General features: G+C 33.8%; 1 protein-coding gene and 1 long non-coding RNA gene across 3 annotated transcripts; both read left to right on the top strand.

The window, feature by feature from the left end:
• Positions 1 to 216: 216 nt before the first annotated feature.
• On the top strand, positions 217 to 3,207 carry LOC146954137 (CASP-like protein 5B3). Of its 2 annotated transcripts, none has more exons than XM_085714173.1 (3): positions 217 to 610; positions 2,112 to 2,244; positions 2,610 to 3,207. In XM_085714173.1, the coding sequence occupies exons 1-3, from the start codon at positions 480 to 482 to the stop codon at positions 2,802 to 2,804; spliced, it is 459 nt and encodes a 152-aa protein (XP_085570299.1). In that variant the 5' UTR covers positions 217 to 479; the 3' UTR covers positions 2,805 to 3,207. The 2 variants fall into 2 exon arrangements, with proteins under 2 accessions (XP_085570299.1, XP_085570305.1); XM_085714179.1 differs by having other exon boundaries at positions 254 to 610; positions 2,112 to 2,196.
• A 965-nt stretch (positions 3,208 to 4,172) lies between these two features.
• On the top strand, positions 4,173 to 10,812 carry LOC146954136 (uncharacterized). Its single transcript, XR_015011884.1, has 4 exons — positions 4,173 to 7,912; positions 8,379 to 8,844; positions 9,109 to 9,845; positions 9,944 to 10,812. It is a non-coding gene; the product is annotated as an uncharacterized LOC146954136 (long non-coding RNA).
• Positions 10,813 to 14,781: the final 3,969 nt, after the last annotated feature.

Raw genomic sequence — 14,781 nt, 5'->3', positions numbered from 1 at the left:
CCGGTTACTATTATAAGCAAAAATTAAAATTGTTTATGGGTTAATTTAAGTAATATTCCCTCCGGTTACTATTATAAGCAAAAAATAACTTTTTTGGTTCATTTAATAAATGATGTATGTAGTCCATATATAGACTATATACATCATTTATTGAATGAATCTAAAAAGTGAAATTTTGCTTATAATAGTGACAGGAGGGATTAAGAGATAAGAGATATTGCAGTAGACTAACTCAAAAAAAAAAAAAAAAATCATTGCTTCATTATTCTCTCACTTTGAGTTTCAGCTCAAACGTTCCTTTCACTCTGTTCTTCTCTTTATTGGTTGTGTTCACTTTGTTTCATTTTCCTCTCTGAGACTCAATTTCCTTGCCTTATCTTCCTTATCTTCCACTCAGTTTCTGCAATTTAAAGCTGAATTTAATGGTCTATGATTTGTTCTATGCATTCTGAAGATTGCTTTGATTTGGTAAAGGGAAGATGAAGAATTTCTCTGGTACACCTGGTACTGTTCTTGGTTTGATTCTTAGGATGTCACAGTTCATTTTTGCTACTGGTTCAATTGCTTCTATTGCTACTACACCCAGTTTCTTTTATTACACGTCATTTTGGTAATTATTCAACCCACTTCATATCTCATTTACCTAAGTATTATTATTTATTTTTTTAAACTTTATAATTTAGTCATTTATTTTAGGTGTGATATTCATTAGTGAGAGTATTGTATTTGTTACTTATCTTGATCGTCTGATCTAAATCAATGATCGAGATCGTTTAATATTGAATTGGTGAATGTGTAATTTAAATCGTGTCCGATCTTGAACCAATTGTTTGTTATTGATTCAAGTTAGCTCCATCGGATATAGGCCCGATAAGAGTTTATAAATATAACCCGATTTTCTAATGATGAGTTAGGCCTAGTATAAAATCTAACATGGGATCAGAGCTTATCGATCGGGCCATACCCACCATTTATATACACGCACCTAGTCTTATAAAGAGGAGAGGCATTGCTCATCTTACAATCCGGTTTTGTAAGGATGAGTTAGGCCCAATATAACATTGTGTGATTTTGTTGCAATGGATTACACATGATAGATGAAGTGTCTTAATTCACATTAATTGGTGCGGTTATTAGTGAATGTGTTCATATACGATACTTCATTGTGTTGCAATGGATTACACATCAAATGACAACAGATTTACTAGTCTAACCTACCAAATTTATGATGCTATATGATTCAAAATAACCTTTTCTTACTCACTCTTACTGTGTAGTTGAATGCTAGAACTTTGACTAAACAAACATAGAGTCTCTGTTTTGTCCAAAAAAATCAAAAATAAAAGTCTCTGTATGCCCTTCCAGTTAATATATTTAATTCACTTAATTTGTTTTAAGTTAGTTAGTTTAATATACAGATGTTAAGCTTAGGTGTCAAAAGACTTGTACTTGAATTGTTGTACATATATATATACTCACTCAAGTGATGAATACAATTGGGAATTCATTTTTACTGATTCATTATGTTAACAACTTCATAAAAATATGTCACTAATCTGATGATTGTAATCTAAACCTGACTGATCCGGCTGAGAACCAGACACACGTCCGGTCCAAATGAATCATTAATCACCTTGGCAGAAAATCGGACTAGAAACCAGGAAACCACTAAAAAGAAGCATCAAAACCGGCGGTTTGCCGGTTTGTCTCGGTTAAGAAAAAGTCTCAGTCTGACCTTTAACCCTTGAACCGGCGTCTACACAGGTTTAAGGTCCGGTCTGATTTTAATTACTTTAGATCTGACAGAATAGTCCTAAACAGAATAATCACAGATAAGTATGGAATTAACCTTTAAATCAAGATAAAGAAGGGTGTTTTCAAAGGATGGAAATCAATATTAAAATCAGAATGGGATTTGATATAGCTTTAGAATAACAATTTTCTTGGTTTCTGTTCAAATATATGTTAATTTTAGTCCTTGACGTTGTTAAAAGCATGCTTTTCAATGATTTTTGGTCAAGAAACTTGCATTATTCGTTAATACATCAATAACCATGCTTGGATGTTGGATGTAGAAAATCTTAACACCGATTGTTCCATTGTTTTTGCAGTTTCTTGATAGCCTCAATGGCTTTACAAATCATTTGGAGTTTTGTGCTTGCTTCGTTGGATGCTTATGCTTTGGTGAAAAAGAAGGTTCTGCTTAACCCTGTATTGATTAGCCTCTTTGTTGTTGGTGATTGGGTTAGTCTCTTGAGTAAATCTATACTTTTCCTAACTAATTTGTTTGAAGCAATAAGACATGTTGATTATGATGCTTATCGTTTTAACAAATGCTTGTTTTGATTGGTTTATTTGAGCTTCTCCACTTGCCTTAGAATTTGTGAAACTGTTTTGGAGAGATTATTGAAACAACTTATGACATGTACATAAGCTGTTTTTAGCTTATTTCCATAAGCTCTTCAAAATTACCTATGAAAACAACTTATAACTTATATGAAAATAGTTTATAGTTATACATAAGCACTTTATATCATACTTGCTTGTGCTATAAGCACTTAATTAAGTTGTTTATCCAAACAAGACTTAAGTTTGGTTCTTGACCACAGGTAACAGCAACAATATCTCTAGCTGCAGCTTCTGCCTCAGCTGGACTTACAGTTTTGTACTTCCATGATATGGGACATTGCCATTTTGGAGAGGAGTGTCAAAAGTACCAGATTTCTGTTGCTTTTGCCTTCATGAGCTGGATCTCAATTTCAATATCATCCCTAATAATGCTTTGGTTAATAGCAGCAGGGTAGCAGACCAAAATTATCGGGTCCGGATCTTCTCTACCACTTCTATCCCCTCTAGCAGCACCTTGGCCGTTGGATTGATATACCAGGTGAGAGTATTTGGGTTTTTCCAGTTGATTAATCCAATGTTCGATGTGGTGTTATAGAAGTAGAAAAATATCAATTTTGAGAATTCTCCCATCCAACATTCTTTCAGAATGTATATAGAAAGTGAAATAGAGTAAAGCTTTACATTCATACTCATATTCCATTTCTTCAATTCAACTAGAATTGAGATAGCAGCCGATTGTCAATGGGTAGAAAACAAATGTATATGTGATTTTGCCTTGTATGTTGTAATGATATTAAACAAACCTTATCTTTTTGCATGTAATTGGTTTTTCAATATTATAGATAGGTATTTTTTCGACTTGGATCCTCTCCCACAGTGCAACGATGTAACAAAATTCTTTCTAACTAAGATACTACCGAGTCCATGTTTTTGTAAGATGATTTTCCTTTCTCTTTCCTGGCAAGTGTCTGCTAGATACTTTAAAGGGCTTATGTAGTTAGTTCTGTTTGACCCTCATACATCAGTTTCATTTCATGCTTGGATTTTGGTATTGGTATGTATTCTTGGACAGAGGTTCTTGAGTCCTGGATCTATTGTGCCTTGGTCAGGCACCTATTTTGATTTTAATATATATTCTTTGCCTCTGCAAAAATAAGACAAAATAGTACGGTGAAGAAATGTAAAACCACACTGGCATGATGATGGTGAGCTGATTTTGTGCTTATGATGTGTTTCTGCTTCCTCGACTGATGTGCTTATTACACTTGATCATTCATTCTTTTTATTTATATTTCTTTCTCTTCATGTCCTGTCTCATATTTATCGAACTTAGTAATTGTCATAATTTCCTTAATTTGGGAAGAAAGATCTCATATGAGAGTAGTATTTACTTGCATTTGTATTTTGTTTACTTTTCATCTGTTTATATCAAGTTTGTGTGATATGATTCTAGAGTTCGTCTCGAAATCCCATTTTCTGCAAGGCATGACATAGTCTATATCTTTTGATTATTTTTGTCGTTGATTTCACTATTTCCGTTTTTGTTGTAAATTTAGTTTTATTTAGATTGGGTAGTAGTGTAATATTGATATTTGTGAAGGGGGTGTTTTGAAATTTAAGGGTGTGTTTGGATTGAGGGTTGAAGGGGGAAGGGAGGGGAGGGTTTACTTTTCTTTTTTAAATTACGGACTATATAACATGTTTTTCTAAAATAAATTAATTTTGATTGAAATATGATCGCTTATCATGTTAATATGTTAACTTTTTAAAAAACATTTCATAGTGTTCGTAATTTAAAAATGAAAGGTAAACCCTCCCCTCTCTTCCCCTCCTAAACCCTCCATCCAAACACAACCTAAAAGTTTTTGAAGTGATTCTGATAAATTGACCAACATTTCCAAATTGCTAATCCTACTTGTGAAATGAACAAAATTTCTCATCCTTCTGTTTGCACTTAATCTATTTTTCAAGTGGTAATGCTAAATTCACCCATGACAGAATTTTTATTTTCTTCAATACTCTCTTTTTTCGTTTTGATAAGGTTGTGTTTACTTGAGTTGAAGAAATGGATAAAGCATTCTAAATTTGATCATTATGCTTACTATTCTTACTTAAACTCGTCTGTTTAGTTTGGTTAAAATATGATTCAGAACCAATTTATGTACTGATCCTTCTAGACTGTAACAATTACAAATAACTATGGAGTAATGCTTCTATATGGTAATAACTGCCACTGCTGATATATACTCAATCACACCCCTACGTAAAGTTGCCTCTTTTTCAACAATGCCAATTTAAATTTCAGCAGGAGCTTGACTGGATATGATATGAGTAATGTCATTTCTCTCATGTTCTGTTGATAGTTAGACTCATTAACAAAATTGTTTGATGTGTTTTAGCTTACTGATAATGATGCCAAACTCGTAGTGATTCTAATTTTGTGGGTTCATTGAATATTAAGTTAGGAATCCCTTTTTCAGCTAGAATTGTGATTAAGAAATATGTTCACATTCAGATTTAACATTTCAGTTATTCATATCTGCTTTTCAGTGTTTATCAGTCCTGTTATTGTTCTGTAGGTTGAAAATTTTGTTCTTTTTTTAATTCAAAGCTTTCCTATCTATTTTATGTTGATGCTAATCTAGTAATCTGTGACATGTTTAGGAGATTTTTCTGGAACAGGGTCTTACATTGTTTGTGTATATAAATCACATCCATGTTCGATTAATAGTTCTTTCAAATGGAAATGTGGCTTTAATGAATGACTTACTATGATGGTTTTAAAAGGGTGTAGCATGACTGAACTTGGTGCTACTCATGCTAATACATTCTAATATATCTTGTATAAATAGCAATTTGAATCCATTTTTACTCGGTTCTTTTCTAGTTAATTTAAATAACTTACTATATATGCAATATAAAACTACACTGGCATGATGATGGTGAACCTGATGTTTGTGCTTATATTTGTGATAATGATCGAGTTTCTGGTGATTGGACTGATGTAAACCTATGTACACTTCATTATTCATTCTCTTTTTTTTTTTTTTCTCTTCGTATCCTGTCTTTTATTTATTGAACTTAGTAATTGTCATTATTTCCGTCTGTGATATGGGAAGAAAGATCTCATATGAGAGTAGTGTTTATTTGCATTTTGTTTTTGTACTTGTTCATCTTATCATATCAAGTGTGTGATTTGATCTCTAGAGTTCTTGTCGAAATCACATTTTGTGACAAGGCATGACATAGTCTATATCTTGCGATTATTTTTGTTATTGATTTCACAATTTTTGTTTTGTTGTTTATCTGGTTTTATTCAGGTTGGGTACTAGCTTAATTATTCAGATTGGGTACTAACTTAATATTGTTGTTTGTGAAGAGGGTGTTTTAAAATAAAATCTAATAGTAGTTTTTGAAGTTGTTCTGATAAATCGACTCATGTCAAATTTCTAATCCTACTTGTGAAATGTGACCAACATTTTCTTATCCTTCTGTTTGCACTTCTCAATCTGTTTTTCAAGTGGTTATGCTAAATCCACCTATTACAGGATTTTTGTTTTCTTTGTAGATAAGCGCACACTCTTGTTTAGAATTAAAACTTATGTCATACTACCTTTTCGTTTTCTTAAGGCTGTGTTTACTTGATTTCAAGAAATGAACAAAGCATTCTCAATTTGATCGTTATGCTTACTATTCTTGGAGTCGCATTCGCGTACTTAAACTTGTCTGTTTAGTTTCGTTAAAATGTGATTCAAAACCAATTATGTACTGATGCTTCTAGACTATACTAATACTTCTATATGGTAAAAACTGCTACTGCTGATTCATTGTCACTCACACCCCTGCATAAAGTTGCCTCATTTTCTCACTCATAGGAATGCCAATTTGAATTTCAGCAACGACCTTTTGTTTATTTCCTCCTCAAATCTGAATAAAGGGATTCATTTACTTGATTGATCGTTTTTGTTAGTGCTGTCTCTCGCTAAATTTCTCTTTCAGTTGTGTTTTCGTTATAGGCTTAGGTGGTTGAATCGGAAAGAGAAATTGATGAATTCGATGGAATGAGTGTTACTTTGGTTGCAAGAATCCTGATATAAGTAGAGAAGAGAACCAAATATATAACACCATCATCACTTTTGTTTGTCTCTGTATAATTGAAACCGAATTTGGAATGCTTTGGGAAGCAGTTTTTTGGATAAATGATCATCATTGGGTTGGGTAGATAAGTGCATTGACATATGAATTATTGCAAACAATTACTCACTTTGCTTTATTCCCTCCTCTCTAATTGAATGAATGTGTGACTGACTACAATACAAGGTTTCTTTCTACCTGTCTCTAGATAAGCAAACTGAATAAGCTGGACTACAACAGCAACATGAACAGCTATAAGAGCACGCTTCGACCTCAAATTTCTCACAACAAGTTTTGTTATAACAACGCAAAAAACATAACCAACCCATTAATTAGGAATGACATGCAACTAGGTAAGGTGATTGACACTCCGCTCGATAAATCTGAAAATTGTGATATGAAGTTGAGATTTTCTTGGTAAAAATTCATTAATGTAATTACAGGTCTTATATAAAAGAGAGATTAGTAGTGTTGGCACATAAAATATGAGAAATTGAATTTTCTTGGCGCTTAACCTTTATCATCTTATTAATAACAAGCACCAAGAAAATTCAATTTCTAATATTTTAACTTCTTTTTTTTTTTCATTACTCTCTCATGAGAGGGATAGAGGATCCATATCTACCAATAAATACTTTTCAAGCTCACAATTTCTCATAATTTATTCACCTTATATCGTTTTTACATTTCTGATTCAGTTCCACAAACAATAAAAACGAGTATTTAAATCTTCATTTTATCTTTCAAATTAATAAAATCAATGATAAAGTCAATAATGAAATTAAAAGTTAAATAATTGTAATTGATGGATCATACAGAGGCATTCTCTGTCTATAAAAATCATTCACAAATCAAAAAAACTATAGGCTTAGAAAATTGAATTATAAATTCATCAACCAAAGCTCCTGATATTGAGGAGGACGTGTTGGTCAAAGATGTGTGGGGAGGATTTACACACAAAATTCTTCTACTTGAATAGAAGGATTCTTATCCGCAAATCCAACCCCAAACATTTCCGAACAATCCAACCCCAAACATGTCCGAACAAGAAAGCGAAGGAGAAGAAAAACATGAAAAGTTGCAGCAGAAACAGTAGGCGGCTGTAGTGGAAGAAGAAGTTGAATGCCTTTTGTTGAAATTACAGTGATATCCAGTTTGTTTATATAATGAGAAATCTGCTCTTTACCCAACAGAAATTGCTCACTCTCAACTGAATTGACAATTTTACCCCTGCATGAGTTAAATCACGCCCCGTCAGTTAACTCATGCAGCTTATACCTTCTGCGTGACTTAAGTCACTTAACAGCAACACAAAAACACACACACACACATTTATTTTTCCAACTTCTGCTCTTGTGATTTTTTCCCCTCCAATTGCGATTTTCTTCATTCTTGGGCCATTCAAAGTCAATTTCTCCTACAATATCAAGTAAGTGTTGATTATTCTACTTCATTGCATTTTTTTGGTTGAAATATTAGATTTTTTTGAAGAAATTTAACATTTTTAGGTTTTTAAAAATTTGGCTTACATGTTAGTTTTTAGGATTGTTAGTGATGAATTAAGTTAGGAATTATAATTTAAATGTTGTTTAGAGTGCAATGTGGTAGTTTTAGGTTTTTGAAATTGTTTGATTTTAAGTTGATTGAAATATGGACTCTAGGTGTTTGATAAAATGTCTCAATGAATTTTCTTTTGATTTTTTCAATGTTAATGATGAAATTAGTTAGAATTATGTTTGTTAATGTTGATTATAGTTAGTTTGACTGCAATGTGGTAGTTTAAGGATTGAAATGACACTGCCGAAATTTAAGTGTTGTTGTTGAATTGTTAGAAATGACACAATGTTCGTATGAAAATGTCTCATTGATTTTTTGCTTTTTTAAATGTTGTGCAGATATGTCTCAGAGGGATATGTCTAATAGGAATCTTAGGCCTGACAGAATGAAGGGCGATAAGGAGTCGTTTACTAGTAGTGCACAGAGGGAGAAGGAAGCAGTACGCCCTCCTTTGGCGGGTCGAGGGAGAGGTGGGGGCACGAGACTTCATAGGGTTGATGCTGCAGGGGGATCAACGTCACAGACGGGTCCATCCCAGATGGTGGACCCGACACCGTATCAGCATCATCATGATGAGGAGTATCAACAGCATTATCAGGAGGAGGCGTATCAGCCTTAATATCAGGAGGGGTATCAACCTCAGTATCAGGTGGGGTATCAGCCTCAGTATGAGCAGCCTCCTCAGCAGCAGGCTGAGCCTGATATGGAGGATGGGATGAGGGCTTTCCAAGGGGGCCTTATGAGTTGTCGCTTTTACGGGACTTCGGTAAAAACGTGGTATGCAAGCTTTGGAATGATAAACAAGTAAGTATAATTGTTTTATTTTATTTAATGATATATTACTAATTATTTTACTAATTATTTTTACTTAGAATATTCAATGTTTTTTTTACTTATTATTTTTTTAACGGTTAGAATATGTGACATTTTTTTTTACTTGGAATATTTCATGTTTATTTTAATTATTATTTTTTTAACTGTGTTTGTTAGAATACGTGACATTTTGTTTTACTTAGAATATTTCATGTTTATTTGACTTATTTAATTGTTTTTTTTTTTGTATTTCAGTTGCAAAAGGACCATAAGATGACCGGTGTCTCACACGGGAAGAAACTTAAGCTTGAAAGCTTGACACTTCCGTTGCTGGTAGAAGATAATTGGTGGTTCTGGAACCCGGTGAATGCTTCCGATTTTACCCCCTCCTTAAGACTGGGTACGAAAGCATCTCGCACGGGCTCGTTTGTGCTTTGACTGAGAGATGGCATGAGAAGACCAGCAATTTCCATCTGCCTGTTGGAGAGATGACTGTCACACTAGATTATGTGATGTGTCTTCTAGACATCTCCGTCGCTGGAAGGCTCATTCAGGAGGATGAGTTATCTCATGACCGGGGCGTAGAGCTGATGGAGAATGAGTTGTTGTTTACGGTGGAGGATGCGGCGGAGCAGGTGCATAAACATTATGGCGCTCATGTCAGTTACACAGCCTTGAAACATCGTTATGAGGAGTTGTTGAATAGGTGTAACCAGTTGGTGGAGGATTTATCAGAGGAGGAGGAGGTGGAGCAAGGTGTTGTTAGGCCCGCCTGTGTTAAGGCGTTATTGTTGCTTTTGCTTGGCTACACCCTTTTTGGCGGCAAGAACAACAAAACCATTAATCTGTTGTGGCTGCTTGCGCTTCAGAATTTGGATGAGTTAGGCGAGTGGTAATGGGGCATGATGGGACTTGCTTTCCTGTATGAGCAGCTTTCTCTTACCTCCAACTCAAATGTTGGCGCCGTTGGTGGTTACATGAGCTTGCTTGTGGTAGTATATTTTTTCTTATTTTTTTAAGTGAATCGTAAATGTATAGTTTTTGTATGATACTTGTGTGCTGATATAAATTTGTCTCTTTGTGTTTGCAGGGATGGATTTTTGCTCACTTCAGACAGCTCTTTAGGAAATATGAAGATTACGATCGGGAGGACCCATATGTGGGTAGATGGAAACCTCCCAGGGGGTTTGCTGATGATGGACACTTCAGAGGATTGATAAATTCGATGGAGCATTCTCATGTCATCTGGAGGTCGTACGAGCACCGACGAGACGTGACGCCATTTCATGACGTATGCTGGTACTCTGGATGGATCATGGCCGACAAAGACAGGATGGTGTGTCACTTTCCAGAGCGGATTCTGAGGTAGTACGACTATGTATAGACCGTTCCCAGACCTCTTACGTCGATTGGGCCTCTTGAGCCAGCGAAGGTGGTTACTGCCTTCTTGGAGTTTGCTCTCCATGTCCTTAGCCAACAGGAGAGGGGTGATCTGATCCCGGAGGTCTAGGAGTGGATGCATTCGAAGGGGTATATGACATGGTTCTACAAAGTATCCCATCCTCTTATCATCGGCCCTGCTCCCATTCATGAGTACACAGTTCCCAGACCTGTCTATGAAAAGGTTATTATTGAGCAGCAGTGGGCCAGACATCCTCCCGGGCCATTCCAGATCATCGGCAATATCAGAGCCAAAGTAGAGAATGCAATGGGAATTCCTGATGTTGTTTCAAATCCACTCTTTTTCAACATTTTGAAGGGCATCTGGTCCGATTATACCGTGTTTGACGAGGTATCGGCTCCGCGGAGGAGGAGCAGGAGTCCACAGGAGCAGCAGTAGAGTCTTATTTTATGAGTTTTGTATATTTTTAGTTTTTTGATGACATTTTGTCGGATATGGTTGTAATATATTTACATTTGCACGTTTGCGTTTTATTTATGACATTTTGTGTTATTTTATTTCTTTATCTTCGTATTTTAATTATGAGTGAATGCTTGATTGAATGAATGCTTGAATGAATGATGAAAAAAATGATGCAATTGACTGAATGGATGTATGAATGATTGAAGGAATGAAGAAAATTAGGGAATATGCAGTTTCTGGATGTGCTGGTGTTTTACACAGACATAGCATGAGTTAACTCACGCAGGCACTATATCCTGCGTGACTTAAGCCACGCAACGTGAGTTAAGTCACACAAATTTAACATTAGCGTGAGTTAACTCACGCATGGGTAAAAATGTCTTTTCAGTTATTAACAAGCAAAAAATTGTTGGGTAAAGAACAAATTTCATATAATGAACCACCTTTAGGGTTACACTCTCACATTGGGCCTACTCAATATTATCAATTTGGGCCAACTATTTTCCTAAGGTAAAAATGAAAAATTTGTTTTGCAAGTGTACATTTGTATCTTTACCCCTATATTTTTTGTGAACTATTAATTTTAAATACTTTAATATTAGTTTATATAAATTTTATTATGAATTTAGAATTTTTTTATATATAATTTAACATTTATCAACTAGTTAAAACGTTACTTTTACCAAACTCCTTAAATCGCTACTATCAATCATCATTCATACATTGCTAGCTAGAAACTATCAGTCTTGATAAGCATAAAAAAACTAACTAACATATCAATTAACATATTAACATTTTTCGTTAAAAAAAACTATTTGTCATTAACCACAAACTATCAGTTAAATTATCAATTATCCGTATTTTTACCAAAACATAAATTAAAACCTTTCTCATTTAATTATTTTTCTTTGGATTTTTCAAAGTCTTCTAGAGAATGAGAGAATAAACTTTCGAACACTATTACAAAATATACATTTAACATTAGAGGGGGTTTAGTTTTCACATCAACACGAAAAATATCTGAAGGGAAAGATACACAATGTGAGTTTTTACATCAGATGATATAAGCACATGAGGGGAATTCCTAGTAACATATAACATTTACATCAGTGGATAATTGAAATGAGGGGAAAAACACGCGGTGGCATTTTCGCAAATTTATTGAATTCTTTGACTAATATTTTTCACATCAGTGGAGAAAATCACTAGAGGGGAAAACCAATTTTTCACCCTTTTCCTTCTCAGATTCGTTCTCACAATAAGAATCCTTTCTCACAATTCATATATTTTGCAGTGTAAATTCATATATTTTTGGCATTAAAATATCATTTTTTTTTCAAATTTCTAATATAAATAAAAGAAAAGAACATGGTCTCAAGCTGATTTTGTAAGCAGTATTAATAAAGCATAATTTTTTTTTAAAAAAAGTGTACATTTCACATCGGTGGGATAGAAGACTGATGATAAATATAATTATTTTACTTCAGTGTCTATCATAAAACTGATGTGAAAACCCTGATCTTAAATTTTAAAAAGAACGTATCACATCAGTGGGAAAAAAGCCTGATGTGGAAATTTCGCTATTACATCAGTTCGTACCTGATGTGAAATGACGTGCACATTCCACATCATATCACTTTACATCGGTTGCCACCTGATGTGAAAAGTAGTTTCCAACTGATGTGAAAACTGATTTCTGTAGTAGTGGTACAAATTGGAAAACTTTTTTAATTTCGGAAATATATTAATGAAATTCTATTCAGTGAGGTGCAATGATATCAGCACTAATGCACCGGATCTTATCAGAACTCTGCAGTTAAACATGCTTGGATGAAAGTGGTACTAGGATAGATGATCACTTAGAAAGTCCTTGTGTTTCACTTCTTTAAAAAAAATTAAAAAATTCTATTCAGTTGTGTCCAGTACAAAAAAAAAATTATGCATGTAAACAATACTGAACTAATTGTTGATACTATAACTCTCTTCTCATATGATGATTATTTTCTTTTTAACTAGGCTTACAATTTCCAACTTATGTTGGTCAAAATGTCAAATTGATAACTACTTTAAATAAACTTCGTTTTGTGAATAAAATAAAGGGTGGTGAACTATAACTTCTTCTACATAGATAAATTTAATTTTTTTTCCGGGTTATATTTTTTATTGGTAGTAAATCTTCTCATTTGTGGAATATGATAATGGGTCTTTCTTGTTTCCCTTGCGTGCTTCCTTTTTGTTGCAAGTAATACAGCTTGCAAGCACCATCTCCTGCAACTAGTACATTGCACACACTGCCTACGTAACATAACTGCATAGCTTTGGTGGAAGAAGTTAACCACATGCACTTGCTTAGAGAAAAGAAAAATTGCAACAACATAGTATTACTTTTTTTTTTTTTGAAAGAAAGCATAGTATTACTATTATACATGATAAAGGAAATGTCGTATAAGTAACTATGATTTGCCAAGCAGTATCAAACGAATACATTATGATTGTTTTAAGGAATTAAGGTTAAAAGACTCATTCCGCCTCTCAACGTTAAAAAAAAAATATTTTTGGGCAATTTCTCCAAAATTTGCGATTTTTTCTTTTGACCCATATATTTTCAAAGGAAAATGTTGTTTATCCCGAGAAACAACTTCGTGAAGCATAGCGAGAGACAGCCATTGGTTATGATAAGCACATGCACCCCTGATTTCCGCTAAGAAACTTCTTTCAATTTTTACCAGCCTATATGATTTTGACACGTGTATCTCGGGACAATTCGGGATGAAAAACGTTCGCTGCATATAGCAGTGCTCATTTTCAAAACGTCGAAGTTGTAGCTATGCTTATTAATTGATTTAAAGAACGATCCATTTTCAATTTTTTAACATAGCTCATAGGGTTTGGATAATTAAGAGTCAGCTCACTAAGCTTGCAATTAGTAAGACGTGGCAGAAAATAAGCAACTGATGGTTTAAATCATTTAGGCCATGATTACTAGTTTATCTATTCTCATAGGTTTCCAAAACATAGCTCAAATCCCAAAAGCTACAACAAACAACAATCACAATGAATTTCTTCCAGTTTTGCATTATAATTTGCACAACACAATAAAAAACATTGAGAAGGTGTTTAGCAGACACATATCTTTCATGCTATGCATCTCAGAATATCTAAGAACTAAAAAATCTATCATCATAACAATAACATAATTGGAAGTTTAAGTAAGTTTGTATTGAGCTCATAAACATCATATTCACAACATTAATAGGTTCTTATATGTCTAACAAGATCTTCAATGACAAAGTCATAAGCTTCATGCATAATAGTATCAAACATGCAAGTAACTCAAGTTTAGAAAACAAGTGTATGAAACATGATCTAAATTTGTGAAGAAACAAGAAAAAAACAATTAATAGGGAGTGAACAATCCTTATACAAAGGTATTCAGCAAAACTAAATCTGGGAAGTAATAATTCATTTAAATAGAAATTCAATTTCACATATTTTAACCTTTTTGCATAACTCATGAGAAGAATAAAGGATCCATATCCGTATATCTTTCTTAAATATCTTATTAAGTTCCATAAACAATAAAAAAAAAGTATTTATATGTTCCTTTTATCTTTTAAATTAATAAAATCAGTAATGAAGTCAATAATAATGACATTAAAAGAGAGAAATAATTTTAGTTGATGGATCATTCAAAGGAATATAGGCTTAGAAAATTCATTTACAAATTCATCAACCAAAGCTGCTAACTTTGAGGAGGACATGACATGTTGCGAAGAATATGTCCCAGGTGTAAAGCGCCAACAAGAATTCTTCTAGTTGGCAAGAAGGATTCTTCTTGGCGAAACCACCCAAAGACATGTTCTACACTGGACAAAGAAACTGAGAGAGGAGTCTAACAAGTGAAAAGGCGCAGCATACACGATAGCTGTTGTTGTGGGAGAAGAAGTTGATTGCCTTGTTTGTTTTTTTTTTTTGGTAGTGTTCATAGATTTTTTTTTTGGTAGTGCTTTGCCTTGTTTGTTTATATATACATTGAACCAGTTTTAGGGTTACAACACTTTAAC

Source organism: Medicago sativa, chromosome 1, assembly GCF_051527215.1.
Source record: "Medicago sativa cultivar Bolivia chromosome 1, Bolivia_mono, whole genome shotgun sequence".
Taxonomy (NCBI): domain Eukaryota; kingdom Viridiplantae; phylum Streptophyta; class Magnoliopsida; order Fabales; family Fabaceae; genus Medicago; species Medicago sativa.
The sequence above is the reverse complement of the archived record's forward strand: the minus strand, read 5'-3'. Positions and strand labels throughout refer to the sequence as shown.

What these genes read in the sequence shown, in the direction of transcription:
- LOC146954137 (XM_085714173.1), top strand. Translation starts at nt 480, where the DNA reads ATGAAGAATTTCTCTGGTACACCTGGTACTGTTCTTGGTTTGATTCTT. An exon ending in TTTTATTACACGTCATTTTG is followed by an intron (nt 611 to 2,111) that starts GTAATTATTCAA and finishes TTGTTTTTGCAG; the next exon opens with TTTCTTGATAGCCTCAATGG. An exon ending in TCTTTGTTGTTGGTGATTGG is followed by an intron (nt 2,245 to 2,609) that starts GTTAGTCTCTTG and finishes TCTTGACCACAG; the next exon opens with GTAACAGCAACAATATCTCT.